Raw genomic sequence first — 16,740 nt, 5'->3', positions numbered from 1 at the left:
CCAGTAATATGTTTATTGTTAATTACCTAAAAATACCAAGTCGACTGCTGCACATTTCCCAACAGCTTGCACTTGGGTATCAAGCATTTTCTAGCAATCTAAAAGCATCAGATCTGCTCCCTTTTTTAAATTTTAACAAACACATTCATATGTTTCGCATCTGATGCAACACTCTGTTCAGTCTCACCCTCTACCTCTTTATTTGTGACCAGATGTGCACAGTCTTTGAAAACAGCTTGTTAATAATATTGGACTATGTAAATACTCAGAGATAATTTAGGAAGGCTACAGAAAGCAATTGAAAAACTTCCCTGAAATGAGCTCAGATTAGCAAATGATGGTGCAATTTCTGTTCCCTCCAACACATCTTGCATATTTACAAAAGAAGCTGTAGTATTTGAAAAATGGGATCTTAAACTCTGTGCTTCATCTCAATTCAACATTTTGCTTGATATAAAAGTATTCCTATGTGGTTACAATCTTTGACAGTCTGTCCCAAAACCATGTCAATTCCTCTTGCTAGCAAGCTCTTTAAGAGAGCTTTAAATGGGTTTTAACAGGTGGCTTTGCTGTTTTTCCCTTCCTGATTTCCAGGATGGTGTTTATATGTTACAGTAAGAATGAGAAACTGGCATTATTTAAACAGGGATTTCAATGTACTGAAATATTTCTTGAAATCCCTGATTGATTTTTAAGGATTTTGTAAAGTTTGTGTTTTTGCTGTTACAAATACTGTATATGATGCATATCAATAAACCCATGTGTGTATACTGAAACATAATTCAAATCACATAAAACTGATATAATATTTTTTCATGAGTGTTTTCTCAATTGATAATTTCTTAATGAGTGGTTATTGAAGAGTTGTGAAACATTTCATAAAATAGTTACATTTATAGCAATTAGTAAGCTATATTAATAATGATAGGAATTTAATAGTGACTTATACAAATATAATTCATATCTATTAACAACTATTTATGTAAATGTAATATGACATTTGTTGTAATTTGTACTGTAATTATTTTGTGTGTGCTCTGTGGATGATATGAGCATCAAGATGTACTGTAACTTTGTTGTCTGATAACTATTCTCTGATGATCTGTCATGGATCAAATACATCAGGCTTGAAAAATTTACTCTTTTCAGTGTGTTCACTGTTGCTTTCCATGACTACAAGAATCGTGTTTTGCTCTTAGATGCTTGATAGTTGATGTAGATGTGACTTTATTATGAAGTGTTGCTGAGTTTTACGTGCATTTTCATCCCCATAAAATCTCACGTACCCGAAACTAAGTTGGTTCCTCATTCAGTTTTCGTAACTTAAGACAAGGTTGATGTAATTCGTGTAATTGTAGAGAAGATTGTGGAGGGATTTTGTCATAATATGATTGCCATGGATCCTGTGCATATGGGCATTTTTGTGTTTTTCTTTGGACAAGCGCAGGGTATGTAAAAAAGGCATTTTACTGGGCTTCTAAATTTAAGGAGGGTAAAAGAGAGTCGATACTTTTAAATAGAAAAGCACAGGAAATGTTTATTCCTAGAACAAGGAGAGATTTCAGTGGAAAGCTTTGCATGAGTTAGGTCCGCATAACGGTTTGCGCATAGAATCTTTTCAACAGTCATTAGGAGATGAACTGGGATTATTTTGGCTCTCATCTTCATCACCAGTCAGGATTTCCCTCCTTTCCCCTTTTCCTCCAGATAATTAGGTTTTATTTTCTCATTTGCATTTGCTGATACTTTAGACAAAAAAAAACATTATTCTCAAGCTGACGATACTCTCAACACATCACAACATTAATGTTGTTTTTTTAACTCTTTATCCATTAGCGTCTGCGCAAGGAAACACATATTTCTTTTACCGAAAGAAGAGCGAGAGGGTGACAATGAACTGCCATCAGACACATGATGGAGGCAGCACAGTGTGGTACATGGATTTCGATTTCAACAACAGCGTGGATGTTGTGGTGAACTGCGCAAATGAAAACAAACGAGGTAACGTCATCTGTGCAGATGAAATGGAAAAAATGCCGATCAAAAAAGAGAAATGTAAAAAGATAGAAAAGGCCCTTAAGTGTGGAAGACATTCCTTGGAAGTGTTGAATCTCAAGACGCTAAACGGAATGATTGCTTGTGGTAACAGTTCATACCACCACAAAGTGGGGACTTTCATTGATTTTCGTGATGACGCCAACTATTTCTTCTTGGCACTGGCTGAAACACAAGGTGAGGCCACAGTTCTTTTTACTTTAAGATTTTACCTTTAAATTAGCTAGCTGTTTTCAGTTCAGTCAATTAACCCTAACCTGTGATACTGAAGGATTGGATTTTCCGATTTGTATTACATAGCTGTACCCAGAGCACTGTTGACCTGTAGCCTACGAACATTGCTAACATCTACCCAGTTTCGATAAAAACATGTCTTTTTGTAGCATTTGTTAAAAATAAAATGTAGACAGCTGACAGGGGATAAAATGGCTGATAAACAAGCTATGTATCATCTGATAAAAACAAATAAGAAGGAGTAGATTATTATAAATTGCCTAATAACGTTTAAGTCACAGAAAGGGCAGTAGGTTTGCTCCTAACCATAGGATGAGGTAATTTGTCAGTTTAGGCAGCAGGAGGAAGTGGGTAGTAAGCTGCGGTTTTTGTAACAAATGTCCTGTCAGAGCACTCGTGCGCTGCTGCAGCTGTGCCTTGACTTCAGTATTGAAATAAAGGCCTGATGATCTCTTCACCTCTGTAGCCTGGACTCTCTCTTTTTACTAGTCTCCAGAAGAGGTTTGGCCTCATCTGTCCACCTTCAGATATGTTATAATTCATATATTGCACAAAGAGCTTCATAGCTGTGATCACCTAGAAACCATAAAGCCAGAGAGCACCAGTACATACCCCACACCAGCTAGCAGTGGGGAGGAGATTAACAAGCCAAATCATCAATGGGGATTATTAGGAGGCCATGATCGGTAAACACTAATGGGAAATTTGGCCGGGACACTGGGCCCCTGGGATTTTTGCATGACCACAGACAGTCAGGACCTCAGTTTTATATCTCATCCAAAGGATGGCGCCTTTTTACAGTATAGTGTCCCCATTGCTATACTGGGCCATTAGGACCTACACAGACCACAGGGTGAGCGCCTCCCACTGGCTCTACTAATACCTTTTCCAGCAAAAATCTTGACTCTCCCACAAGGTCTCCTCTCCAGATACTGGCCAGGCTCGCGCCTACTGAGCTATAGTCTGCTGCCAATTGGGAGTTGCAGGGTGACATGTCTGCTGGCTTAAATACAATACTTCTTTCAAAGCCTATTAAAATGTTCACCATTAAACATAATGCTTTGAAATGATGTGTTTGGTACATGCAGACAAAGGGAAAATAGAGAAAATGAGAACATTGTTATAATTTGCTTGTTTGATTCTTAATCATCGTAATGTAATTCTGTCAGAGCTTAACTATTTTTAATGTTATTGTCTTCATGTCTATTTTCAGGCTCAGAAGTTGTGACCAAACCTGAAACAAGTTCTGAGTCATCTGTGCATGTAGCCATAGGAAATATAATTTCTCTTCCATGTAGATTTGATATATCACCAAGGAATCAGCCCTATATTGTGTATTGGCTATGGTTGAGTATGGAGCGCAGCATTTGTATCCATTCCTATGGCTATTTGTGTGGGAACTTCCACAACGACTCTCACTGTCGTGTTGACAGGGATATCTTGGAAAGGGTGCATTACCGATCTACGCCATTCCCCGAAACCCACTCCCACACCCTTAACATCACCAATGCCAGAGCTCCTGACAGTGGACGCTACCTGTGTGTGGTTAGTGTGCTTGAATCCGAAGCAAAAGTGAAGTGGGCTGTGATACAGAATGTGTCAGTTCTTGTGGAAGATGTAAAAATAGCTCTGCCACCTACAGAATCCCCTAATCAATACTTCAAAATACACCACCATGGTAAGTGACTGCAATACTAATCTCTCAATATTGTTGGGCTGTGTATATCTCTTCTCTAAGTTCACCACACCTTTTTGGGAAAATATTATATTAAATGTAATTTCTATGGTCTGTTGATGGAGTAATCTAAGATAAGTACCTTGCTCAGGTGTCTCACTCAGCAACCAAACCCACCTTCTCCTTGTGAAGGGCCAGAAGCTCTGAGTACTCCTCTACAGTCCTTCACATCTGTTTAGTGACCTACGAGGTCTAGAATAGGAGAACATTTAACAACGTCACTGCTATTTTCCTACTGGGAAAACAAAAAGAAAACATATATGCTTATCATGATGGTTAAGAATTTCTGAACTTGGCCAATAAAATATTTCAATTGGCTGCAGCAGTACTGTATGTACAAAAATAAACAGTGCTATAAATCTATTTATTTTTTTCCATAACCTACTGATTGTAAAAAAAAAATGTTCCATTAAATCTGATATGTCTTCTTGGCCAGAACAAAACTTTCTTGTTTATTCGTAACAGGGATCTAGAATTAGGGACACTCAACACGAAGCTCTTCTCCTCTGTTGTTCTAATCTCATGTAGTTATTACGTCGTATGTATTGATCCTGCTATCTTGTGGTGAAATAATTAAGGAGCTGATTCTTGCAAACATCTACAATGGGGCAGGTTAGAAAAGTACTCTCACCATAGATATTTGGAAATTTGTTCAGGCCCTATACTAATATGTGTATTAATATATTAATTCAGGTGGGTAGCTGCGTCAGCATGCGTAGGCTGCAAAGGAACAAGTAATAGGTTTATTCCATGCTGAAAAAAAGAAGAAAGAGAACACAACGTTTCGGCCGTGGAGCCTTCTTCAGGTGTGAGAGAGACAGGGCAGTAGGCAAAGGTAAAGTAGCGGGAGAACAAAGGCTGGGAGAGAGGAGGAGTGAGAGGCGGGAGCAGGGGACAGAAAGAGAGGCCAATCAAGAGGTGTGAAGTCAGAATGGGTGCAGAGAGGTGTGAAATGAAACTTCCAATGAATGGAGAAAATTTAAAAGAACAGTAGTCTGTCGTTAAGAGAAGGGAGAATGTGTGATCCTAGCTGCAGAATAATTTTAGTTTCGGTGGTCTTTCTGATGTATGAGTTTGGAAAACCGTCTTTGAGAACACAGACAGAGAGATTAGAGTGGTCGTGGCCGTCAGAGGTGAAATGAGAAACAATGGGCTTGGAGAGATCTTTAATCTTCACAGCCCTGACGTGTTCTCTGAAGCGGTCTCCGAGTCTCCTTCCTGTAATAATTAATATATTAATTATTAATGTACCGTACTAAAATGAGTGTTTCACAACAGTTGCAGTGACAACTGCAACAAGAGCTTCAGATTCACTTGACTCTGTGGAGAGAAACATCAATTATTAATATAGTATTAATATTAATTTAGCCTTAATATAGCAATGTATGTTTATGTTCGCATCTTGGTTAAAAGTGATTAAAATGGAAGTATCAGCTTTTAAGTGGCTTGCTAGGTGACTGGGCAAAAAGACGAGGCAAAAAAATTGGTGTGTTAAAGAATGCAAACCAGATTTCTCCAACATTTTAAGGGTAAGGTGGTCAAAATGCACATTTAATACATTTTGGATCATAGAGGAAAGACTGCTGAGAAAATGTGACATTTGAATGCATCCCAGACTAAACTAGTATCTCAGCATAATGTGCCTTTGCGTAGGTGTAACCAACCAAGTGTTGTTTTATAAGGTTATGTTTTATTTTATTTCAGACCGTATTATCCTGCTGTACACTGTGGGCCCTTTGGTGCTTGTGGCTTTCCTGGTTACAATAGTCTTGGTCATAAGGAAGAAGTCAGACACCAGCAAGGGTACATATGGTACTTCTCATTCTATGCTATAGAATAAGCATAAAGAGAAAGAATGTGCTTGAGACAATGTTAACACATGATGTCTCCTAACTCTTGAATTCTTACTTTTACAGAGCCGACATTTATAAGGACACAGAGGTAATATACAGTATCACTAACTCTTCATCTATTTTGCAAATATTCTATTATTTTTTATTATTGAAATTCACAAGGACATAATTATGAGGCCTTATTTATTTACAGACACCTGGAGAAAGATGACACTCAAGACTTTGAATGTGAGTACACTCTATCCTACAAAAAATCAATTTTTGGTTCATTTTCCAGAAACGTGGAGACAGACGTTACTGTTTTTTATTTTTGTAGAGACCCGAAGTAGATGGGCAGAAGTATCCTTCTTAAGATTCCAAAAACGCTAAAGACAAACAGAAACAGTTTTAATGTGAAATATAGATGCTAGTGACCTGGAGTAAACAGGTTTATTTCTGGGATGGTGGGGTGGGTTCATTTGAAATGACAGGACTATGTGAACTGTTACTATCTATGGCAGTGTGCTGGCTCTATGGCTAAGGATCCATGCCTGTGGCTGGAAGGTTGCTTGTTTGTATCCAGCGGCCGGCAGAGGAATCCTACTCTGTTGGGGCCCCAGAGCAAGGCTTTTAACCCCAACTGCTCCAGAAGTGCTTTATAAATAGCTGACCCTGCGCTCTGACCCCAAGCTTCTCTCCCTGTCTGTGTGTCTCATGGAGAGCAAGCTGGGGTATGTGAAAAGACAAATTCCTAATGCAAGAAATTGTATATGGCCAATAAAGTGATCTTATCTATATTTTATTTTTTTCTTCCCCATCTGTGAGCAGGTTCCCCCTATGCTGTAGGCAGAAGAGATGCCCTGCCTGCAGCAGGAGAGTACTGTGAGGTGGATCTGACAGCTGAAAATGTCAGGCCTTCAGACAGGATGGATGAGGAACAGCCTGCTGAGTTTGCAGCAGAGGCCTATTCTATCGTCAGGCTCAACACTGAATATGAGGCCTCTGCTCCTCAGGGACCAGTCTGAAGTCTGGCCAAAAACAATCCAAACATTATTCAAATTATATTAACCCTTTTGCATTTGGAACATGCATGGAACCAGTTTCCTTCTACCAGGAGGAAAGAATAGTAAACATTTAATTTTGTCATGTGCCAGTAACCTTTGGCTACGTTCTTCAAAGCTTCACGATTGGAACAATGAAAGTTTAAGCAACATAATTGTGCTGGTTGTATGTCGCGGGGAATAGTGAATCATATGTTTGTTTGGTTTTCCATGCTTTACGATGTATTGTTAACAGTCTGAAACCACCTCCTCTTTCATTGTGACGATATTGTTTTTCTCCCTGGATTTTGCCTTGAGTAGAAGAGATGCATGAATCTGACCTAAGCAGCAGCAGAATAACCATCACGTAAATGGTAATATTATACTGTATGAAATAAAAAATAAGGTGACCAAATAATACAGTTTTATTACGTGCTAGATGGACACAAGAAAAATAGCAGAAAATAAAATACTTTGTTTGGACAACAAGATTCTTCTTTTATAACAAGATTGTGCTTCAGACCTTGTCACAAAATACTGATTGCAGTATATAATACATTAAGTACAATACTGTTTGTAAACTTAAAATAAAAAAAGGATGTTTCTAACAAAATAAAAAGTTTTTCAATAAGTTATAAAACATCTTGTATAGAGGCAAAACCAGATATGTTGTGAAAATTCAAGTGAGGAAGCCAAATGTCTCATTTGTCTGAAACCCTTTCTAAGTTATTTTTAAATGACATCTACATCCATTTTCTTTCCATATGATGGTAGTACAGTTGATGAAAAGTGCTTCTGAAATAACACTGAATTTATACTGGATGAACCTCAGGCTCACCTCAATTGATAGATTTAGGGTATTTTTTTATACCCCCTCTGTACAGCAAACAACATACAAGGTCAACCAACATATTGCTCATGCTCACCATTCAAATCTTTTTCCTCTGGTGCAAAATTTTGCGTCACTCTTTTTGAACCCAAAACGAACCACAGTCCAACAGGTTTAAAGGGAAAAGGAGCAGTCGTTGCAGAACTATTGCCGATACACCTGCTCCATTAACATCATGCAGTTACTTTCAGAACATGGGAATCACATTCTGCACTGGAAAAAGTCCTGGAGGCGTATCAGAGATCGGAAAGGTGTGTTATCTACAAGTCTTACTCCCCAGTGTCACCTCAGGCTGCCCTGTCAGGATGGCCTGGCCCTCCTCTTCACCTGCGCAATCTGCTTCTGCAGCTGCTCCTTCTCCAGCCTGAGCTTCGCCTCCAGCACCAGACGCAGGGACCCCAGGCTCTCGTGGATGGCCGCAAAACCTTTCGACAGAAGAACAGCGTCTCTCCACAACGACACACTTGCCAAAATATTTCCCACTGCCCCTACCCCACCACGGAGCGAAACTGGCTTTTACTAAACAAATGGGTTTATGTTAGTGAAATTCACACAAGCTCCTAAAACATGCATCAGATAAGTGTAACTGTAAGGTAATACCCATGTGACATCAATTAGTACACAACTAATGCTTTAATAAAATATCATTGGAATACTGCACAGCACTGGTGACTGTAGCAGACTGAAGTGCTGGCTCTTTTTTTAACTTGATCTCCTCTCATTATATGGCTTAAGACTCCAATAAACAAATACGTTTTATTCATTAGAAGGTAATTTTCTTTTTGTACTTTCCTTGCCTGATTTCAATTCCTACTGTTTCTACACCCACAGTACTATATTTGCTTTCCAAGCTAATTTGTTAAAAAGTGATACAAAAAGGTTCTCTTTGGGATAATGGCTGGTTAAGAGCAGATTTAAGAATCGTAAATGCATATTCTAAACAAATTCACAATGTAAAACCTAGGGTGAAAACAAAGCAGCAACTAAGATTCTGCATGGAAGGGCTTTTCGGAATCGTAGATAATATGGAACTACTGTAGCTCTCCCACACACAGTCTTCTTCAAAGAAACAGCTGGATGAAATCCTGGGAGGGAGCAATTAGCTGCTAGCAAACAAACAATTAAGATGGGCAGAATGTCCTCCTCTGGCTTACAGCCATGGTTCTGGTTCCTAAATCTGACAGGGCAGGGGAAGTTAGATTACCTCCTGATGCAGAAATGGGTAAACTCGGTGAGGGAAGCTGATGACTAGTTAGGTTTTTTAAGGACGTTTCCACAATCCCTGTGTCGCTAAGAGGATTGCGTTCTCTTCTTACCAGTGTTGGTTTCTGCTCTCATATTCTCCACCTCCTCCCACAGCTGCTTCTCGATTTTTGTTATTCGGGCGTTTAACTTCTCCTCTGCGTGCTTCACCCTCTGCAACCCCATGTTCATTTTTTGTGTCTCCTCAATCTTATCGAGCTTGGCAGAGAGTTGGCTGTACTTCTCTTCCACAATTCTGTCATTGCTGTCCTGCAATGGGAGAGCAAAGAGGTTTTATTACAGGCAACAAACACACAGGATATTCCTAAGAACTGAGCTCTGCGGTCTTTCGTCTATAACAAATTTAACAATTGAGAAAAGTCAACAAGCAATTCTAATATCTTTTAAACTGTAAGACGCTATATTGAAGATACTCGAGTGTCTAAATCCTCCTTGATTTTTATTGGGATTTAAGCGGGTAAGCTTTTAAATGAGGGGTTATGTTTTTCATGATTTTATTTTCTCTATATAATTTTCTAAAATCAATTTACATTCTTTCTCAACCAACAATAGAAAGCAAATATTCCAAAGCTAAATAAACAAATATAGTGTATATAGTGTTTTTGTCTGTGTTTATTTTCAGGAACCGTTATCCTGGCTCCTGAATCTGGAAATATGAACAAATCACTGAACACTAGGATGGACTGGAATTATGCTGAATGCACAATTCCTCTTTGCTCTGTGCCTCTGGGATAAGCCTTGGCTTATCTAGAATACGTACTGTTGGTTCTAATAGTGGAAGGATATGCCAAATCAGACCTGTCCTAACTGAGAAGGCTAATTATATTCTTACAATAGTGGTCTTTATGAGCCCAGAGAGTTCCTCAATCTTGTGAATGACCTCCTTTGCTGTATTCTCCTGTTCCTTCTCCAGCCAGGTTCGAATGGACATCATTTGTCCTTTCAGTTCATCAGAGACTATTTTTAACCTACAAGAAACAAGATAGGAGAATAAAATGCTGTAAGATACTGCCTATAAAAACATTGATTTTTTAGAGAAAATTAGCCAAGCCAAAGGAAATAGAATTCATACTCTTCCTGAAACTTCATGTTGTTTATTTAGAGTCCATGTTCTGCATTTTCTTCTCCTATTCAGCCCTCATTGACTATCCTCTGCAATGCTTTCCCTCCTGCCTTGACTTCTGCTTTTCCTATGTACTGTACATCAGGAGCTACTTACTTTGTGTCCAGCAGGTGGAGTTGGTGACCAGTATCTCCCTGTGAAGCTTTTATCTTGGCCTCCTGGAGAGCAGCTGACTGTTCAATCTTACTGTACACAACAGAGATCTGTGTAACAGGGTATTAAACAACAGTGAGAAAGTTAAAGCTAAGCTAAGCCCAAACAAAGCAACTGCCCAATTCCTAAACTGATATATGAAACATTGTGGAAAGAATGTAAAAATTTCCCATTGTATAACAAATTCATCCATTTTAGGGGTTGTGCATACAGTATACAAGTTTATACAACACATCTGTTGCCTTTATTTGAGTATATCTGTATGGGCAGATGTGGAAACAATATGAAAATATATTGTTCTGCTTAATCAGTTCAAAATGCTGTAATTTTTAAAACCCTAAGTGGACCTATCTACCACACCATAGGAATACTATTTCCTTCTATATAAAGTAGAAATATATTTCTAAATGAATGATAAAATGTACAAAAATATGGGAGCTTTGTGACATTTCAATTCCCATTTCTTTATGATTATGTTATTTTTTGCAACAGTCACCCAGAATCCATTATCTGCAATCATGACAAGGCTCATGGAAAGGTGGCTATAACAACTATTGGAAGATGGCAGCACTAAAAGAAAATAAGATGTTTCATATTTCATGTCACTTTTTTTTATTTTCAAAGTCAGTGATGATCATCAGACATAACTGATGCCTATAGTAACATTAAAGAATGCATTCCCATGATGAGCATGATAAAATGCACACGAGAAACCTAAAGCAAAGCAGAAATAAGACCTGGGAAACTTCTAGAGATTAACACTAGATGGAGCCCTTGTCTTAACAACCTTACTCTACCTACCAGAGTGTCACTCTGGCACTACAGTTGGATGAAAAAAAAATCTTTACACTTATATAGCAGCTTCTGGACACTCCATTCAAAGCACTTCACAGGTAAGGGGGATCCCCTCCACCACCACTAACGTGCAGCCTCACCTGGATGATGTCACGGCAGCCATAGTGCACCAGTACACTCAGCTATTAGTGGGGAGGAGGATACAGAGATGAAGCCAATTCATAGATGGGGATTATTAGGAAGCCATTATTGGTAAAAGCCAGGTGGAATACTTGTCCAAGACACAGGGGACAACATCCCTACTCTCTTCAAGAAACACCCTGGGATTTTTAATAACCACAGAGAGCCAGGACCTCGGTTTTACATCTCAATCAAAGGCGGAGACTTTTTTTTACAGTATAGTGTCCCCATTATGGTGGGACATTAGGACCCACACAGACTGCAGGGCGAGTGCCCTCTACTGGCCCCACTAACACCTCGTCCAGCAGCAACCACACCCAGAACCACACCTGCTGAGCTTCAGTGGGCAGCCACATTCTGAGTTGCAGGGTGATATAGCAGCTAGCTAATGTAATGTTTTGACTTTTGCTGTGATGCACTTCACCTGGTGTTATGTTTTTCATCCCCCCTTATCCAGAAAACACAATATGATTAGTATTTGTAGTGGTCTTCATTTTAAATTCCAGCTTTTCCAAGCTTTCTTGAGTATTTTGCAAGGTGAGCTGTGCATCCACGAAAATGGTGTAGATGCAGCAGAGAGCTTTGAAAATAATCTATTTCTAGATCATTTACTATTGTTATCTGACCATCTGTACCGCTATATACGTTTCACTCAAAATTGATTTGGTTTAGCTATAATTGGATATTTTTATACTCCACTTCCGTTTTTGCACTGCCATCGTAGTTTTATGTAAAGTCACTGTTCCCAAGTCTTGTACTTTTGTTACACATTTTTGCACATTCAGCAATGGTAATATTAAAATAAATGTAGGCTGGGGGACATTTACGCACGCTCTTTCTCTTTCACTTGACATACCTTAACATCTACATCCTTTATCTGGGATTCCAAGGCAGCTTTTGATAATTGCTGGTCTTTGCCAAGGCTCTGGATCTGCACGTTTGCAGATCTGATGTCGGCTGACAGTCGGGCGATGCTAGCATCACACCTGTTAAGTGGTTACAGATGAGCTTTTCAGCATTGGTTCCACCAAAACTTTACAAAAGCAGATAGAAATGGCTCTATGTCTTGCAAATGGAAAGACAACGACAGTATAGCTTTCTGTTGTTCGTACTCTACTTATGCTTCTCCAAATGTTTTTTTTTTTATTATGGCAATGTTTATGTAAATGTCCCCAAACAGGTTCTTTGTTTAACACATAATAATAAATGTTGCTTAATGTCATGTGAGTGAACTGGGAAACTTCCACTTACAAGACTGGCAGCTGATTCACAGTCGCCCTGTAATACAATGTCAGCGTTGTCTAGAGCTGGTTATTCAGAAGCACCAGGTTGGCAAAAACTGTGGTGCATATGATCTAAGCTTTTTGTGAAAAAAGGAAGAGTGTGTGTGTCACTAGGAGAACACTCAAACACACCCTCTGGTGAATGCCAGAGTTTATCTGTTTATCTCCTGTGTGCCGGAGGATGAGTGCTTTTAGAAGCTGCTGATGTAGGCCGTGCCATTGTTAAAGCCGTCAGGCAGGTCACACCCAGATTAACCAGTTATGCCACACCCGTTCTTCCTTGCCCATTGACTGCACAGCTCAGCTATCTTGCAGGTCCACATACCAGCGCTTGATTAGCAAAAGAAACACAACACCTTGCACGCAACAGGCCGTTTGAATAAAGCTGCTAGTTCTTCTGTTTCTGAATGCGTTTCTATGCATGTATATCTTTATCAGACATGATTTGCTTGTTATTAAAAAGAAAGCATGGTGACCTACAGTATACAGGACATCCCCACTGATGTTCCAATGATGATATATGAATTATCATCATAAATTGTAGTTGCTGTACACCCACCCATTTTTAGGTTTACATTTTTAGGTCCCTTTTAGAACGAGGTTACTACTGTATGCAAGCACAGCTTTTTTCTTCACAGACATAGCACCTTGTGCCTTGCAATTTAAGAAAATAAAATTGAGGAAAACCTTGAAGGCATGCTGGTAGGTTAATTGGGTCCTGGCAATATTGGCCCTGGAGTGAGTGTGTTTGTGTCTGTTGTTTGCCCTACATTGGATTGAAGTGATGTCCAGGGTATACCCCGCCTTGCGCCTGTTGCTTGCTGGGGTAGGCTCCAACCCTGCTACAACCCTGAATGAAGTGGTTAGAAAAGAAGTGGATAGATATATATTGCATATATTACTTGTGAAATGTGTTAAATGCACCCGAAATGTTGGTATCTTATGGTCTTTACATACTGTACCAGATCTCTGAAACTACAGTATATGAGTTTTTGCTAAATCTGATCAGGCCCTTATTGCCATCTCGCAGGTGGAACAAATACCATCTGTAGTAAAGCTGTCCCTGTTCTGTCAGTCGACAGAGCGAGCAGACTCACCTGGCAATCCTGCCTCGCAGGTCACCCAGGGTAGAGACCTGGTGCAGCTCCAGGCTCCTGACTGCAGTGTTGGCACCATAGGCAACTCCGTCCCGGGTTCGGATCTGTTCCCGCAGAATCTAACCTCACAAGCAGAACAGAGTGGCTTACTCTGTGTGTGATTGCAGGAGAACAACTGCTCCGATTTGCGCTAGCTGTGTACAGTGGTACCAGCTTCCCGCAATAGAAACATCAGTCCTCTGCTGGTGTTCCTTTAAAACAAGGCAGTGCCTTTAAAGTTCTAGAGTTACAATAGTGACAATCGCAAAAAAAGTTGGCTATATTCAGAGCCGTGATTCAGATCAACTTAGGAAGAGAGTAAAATTCTCTTAAATGGATGAGAATAAAATGCAAATACGGTAACAAAAATCACAGTGAGCTGCTGTACAAGTGGGGAGGATGGGGGAAATTGCATCTTCGTTGTGAGACAGATTTGGGAGAAGCTCAGCAGCATGGGAGCAGCAAGAAGATCCTATAGCACCCTTCTGGAGGACGCAGCACAACCTCACCTCGATGTTTGTATTTATCCGTCGGACGATGGCCGTGATGTTGAAGATGTGCTCCTCCAGGAGCCGCCTGGCCGCCTGGTCCCCCCAGTCTCTGCTCAGCGCCCCCTGCAGGCCGGCGACGATCTCCTCCTGGAGGTGGAAGGCCTGCTCCACCAGGGCAGCGGTGGCCTTCTCTCGGGGGCTGGACCTGCTGTCCGACTGGCCCACGCTGCTCCGGGCGGCAGCTGGGAGCAGCGCCTCGTGGGGCACGGAGTGAGAAGACCTGCCTGAGCTCCGGGGCCTGCAGGGACAGGAGAGAAGAAATCACCTGGATTTCGGTCTAACCTGCCTGTAATGAACGCACTCGGGCAAAGTGGGGGAAAGAAGTGTGCCCTCCTATATATATTTCAGATCAAAAGCACTATATAAATGCTCTAATTTAATAATGGGTCAAAATAACCACTCACCAAGGATAATAACCAAAACATCCTTATTATGAGCTCTAGGGTTCATTTGCTAAGTGTCACCCTGCGCATATCCTCAGGATACAATAACAACCTTTCCAGCACACTGAAACATGTTTTACCTACAATGTAAAAACCTTATATTGATTTTTTCATTTTTCTATTGAGTATCAACATTAAACATAAAACAAGCAAAGGTTTAATATTCTTCCCCCCAAAAAGTTGCTCTAAAATCTCACATACAGACTAGAATAATTTTTAAAAGAATATGACGATCCTTTGTATTTCTATATAGTGCCTTTCGTCCCAAAGGATCCCAGAACACTTGCGACTTAAACACATTTTGAGAAATCACTTTCTTCCTCCAAGCACCTTCTTAGGTGTGGTTGCTTTCCCCTTACCTTTCTAAAGGCGCCAGTGATGGGAAGTTGAGGGTATGTCTTGGCATGTCGTTCTTCAGAGCTCATGTCCAGAGAGAAGTTACATCAAATTAGCACAGCGGTTGTACAGTACAGTGCAACAAGCTCTGAGAACAAACCCACCCCAGCACAGGAGATGAATCACAATCACCTCTGAGTTTCGATGGGCCTCATATTAACTGTGCGCGTTGTGTTGGCATGTCTCACTGTCTACAGTACAAAACACGAATATGGTTGGAGCCCCTGCTGCAAAAACAACAGCTCGGTCATTGATCAATAGCAGTCAACGGATGATGTTAAAACGGAACACCGATTTCGGTTTTTGCAAAATTTAGAGTCCGATACACTTGGAAAAGACAATCTTGCAATCCTATTGGGTTTGAGTCAGGGTTTTAGTGTAAAAGGAAACTGTCTTTTTCATCTGGTATATTTGTTCAGAGAAAGTACCACGCTTGGTCAAAAAACACTGCTTACGTTAATTTATCAAGCATCACAGTCTGCTACAGAAATTGTTGACATGACATGTTGACATTAGATGTTACATTTGTTAAGTGGGTGTCTAGCTATGCGCAGTGAAGAAAAAATAAACACATCATGAAGGTATTCCATATATCAGGCAAGACCAATAATAACAGTGGGAACTAAAACCAGTTCAGAATGCAAACTGGATACGAGGCAAATATATTTCATTCAATTCCATTTGTGGGTTCACATGTGAAAATGACACGAACCAGACATGACCGGACCAAACACAATTCACCCTTAAATAACACACCAAAGCAGCGCAAAGACTGACTCGGTATTTCTACTAACAATGAGGACGCGTACAGTATTACCCGAGCTTTTAATGGACGCCGTTTTCATTTCGGTGAGAGTACAGCATGCAAGTAGCCGCAACCAAAACTGAAATTATGGGGATATAAAGATAAAAACGCGATACAAGACACTTAATACTTACATTCGCCACTCGATTAAGAAAAATTGGACATGACTAGTTAACACACATACATATATATACATCGGCATGCAAGTACAATATAGCTAGGAATCAGCATTCAGTAGATGTTCCATTACATCAAAAATGTTCTCCATACCCGATGTGCAATAGAGCCCTGTTACATTAAGCTCTCCAGTTCAGAATTTCTTTTCAAAACCAAACAGGTGTTTTTTTTTCAGATCAATATTTGCGATTTATGCAATATCCTGTGAGTTTATAATACTGACAGGTTTACAGTCGTGGTGCTTTACTTCCACTAGTGACGCTGTTGCCCTGGTAACCATAGCACCAAGGGGCGTGCCTTGCTTTGCTCTGAAAAGTAAAATAAAAGACAATAATAACAACAATACAGCAACTAACACATCCCCTGAAGTTAATTGAATAAGAGAAATACAATTATTTGGATGTATATTTATACAAAATACCTTATGGGTTTTCATGTAAGCTGGTAATTTTAACATAATTGACACTTTCTAGGTATTGTCACGGATGTTTTTAGAAGCCTAAGGGTTTAAAAAAAACTACATTTCCCAGAAACTCAAGCGCTGCTGCTGGCGCTTTCCTCCCGGCAAGAATGATGTCATCCGGTAGGATTTCCCTCAGGAGTGACGCGATGAGATGGCTATCCCATTGGCTGCAGAAAACACGAATTCT

At 40.0% G+C, this 16,740-nt stretch overlaps 2 protein-coding genes across 8 annotated transcripts; one reads left to right on the top strand and one right to left on the bottom strand.

Moving 5' to 3' along the window:
• Positions 1-1,350: 1,350 nt before the first annotated feature.
• LOC107076895 (uncharacterized) lies at positions 1,351-7,222 on the top strand. Of its 3 annotated transcripts, XR_011189702.1 has the most exons (8): positions 1,351-1,448; positions 1,837-2,232; positions 3,503-3,967; positions 4,718-4,859; positions 5,729-5,827; positions 5,941-5,965; positions 6,071-6,105; positions 6,685-7,222. XR_011189702.1 is itself a non-coding variant. In XM_069190537.1 (7 exons), the coding sequence occupies exons 1-7, from the start codon at positions 1,388-1,390 to the stop codon at positions 6,879-6,881; spliced, it is 1,278 nt and encodes a 425-aa protein (XP_069046638.1). In that variant the 5' UTR covers positions 1,351-1,387; the 3' UTR covers positions 6,882-7,222. The 3 variants fall into 3 exon arrangements, 1 of the variants encoding a protein (XP_069046638.1); XR_011189703.1 differs by lacking the exon at positions 4,718-4,859 and having other exon boundaries at positions 5,729-5,836; XM_069190537.1 differs by lacking the exon at positions 4,718-4,859.
• An 83-nt stretch (positions 7,223-7,305) lies between these two features.
• LOC102685183 (protein FAM81A) lies at positions 7,306-16,734 on the bottom strand. Of its 5 annotated transcripts, none has more exons than XM_015343249.2 (9): positions 16,512-16,734; positions 15,072-15,132; positions 14,228-14,507; positions 13,680-13,798; positions 12,156-12,285; positions 10,268-10,374; positions 9,881-10,016; positions 9,102-9,297; positions 7,306-8,210 (listed from the first exon to the last, which is right to left on the bottom strand). In XM_015343249.2, the coding sequence occupies exons 2-9, from the start codon at positions 15,116-15,118 to the stop codon at positions 8,086-8,088; spliced, it is 1,140 nt and encodes a 379-aa protein (XP_015198735.1). In that variant the 5' UTR covers positions 15,119-15,132; positions 16,512-16,734; the 3' UTR covers positions 7,306-8,085. The 5 variants fall into 5 exon arrangements, with proteins under 5 accessions (XP_015198735.1, XP_015198733.1, XP_015198732.1 ...); XM_015343247.2 differs by lacking the exon at positions 16,512-16,734 and adding an exon at positions 16,048-16,380 and having other exon boundaries at positions 15,072-15,335; XM_015343246.2 differs by lacking the exon at positions 16,512-16,734 and adding an exon at positions 16,048-16,380.
• Between the last annotated feature and the right edge of the window lie 6 nt (positions 16,735-16,740).

The sequence above is a fragment of the Lepisosteus oculatus genome, chromosome 5 (genome assembly GCF_040954835.1).
Source record: "Lepisosteus oculatus isolate fLepOcu1 chromosome 5, fLepOcu1.hap2, whole genome shotgun sequence".
Lineage (NCBI taxonomy): Eukaryota > Metazoa > Chordata > Actinopteri > Semionotiformes > Lepisosteidae > Lepisosteus > Lepisosteus oculatus.
The sequence above is the reverse complement of the archived record's forward strand: the minus strand, read 5'-3'. Positions and strand labels throughout refer to the sequence as shown.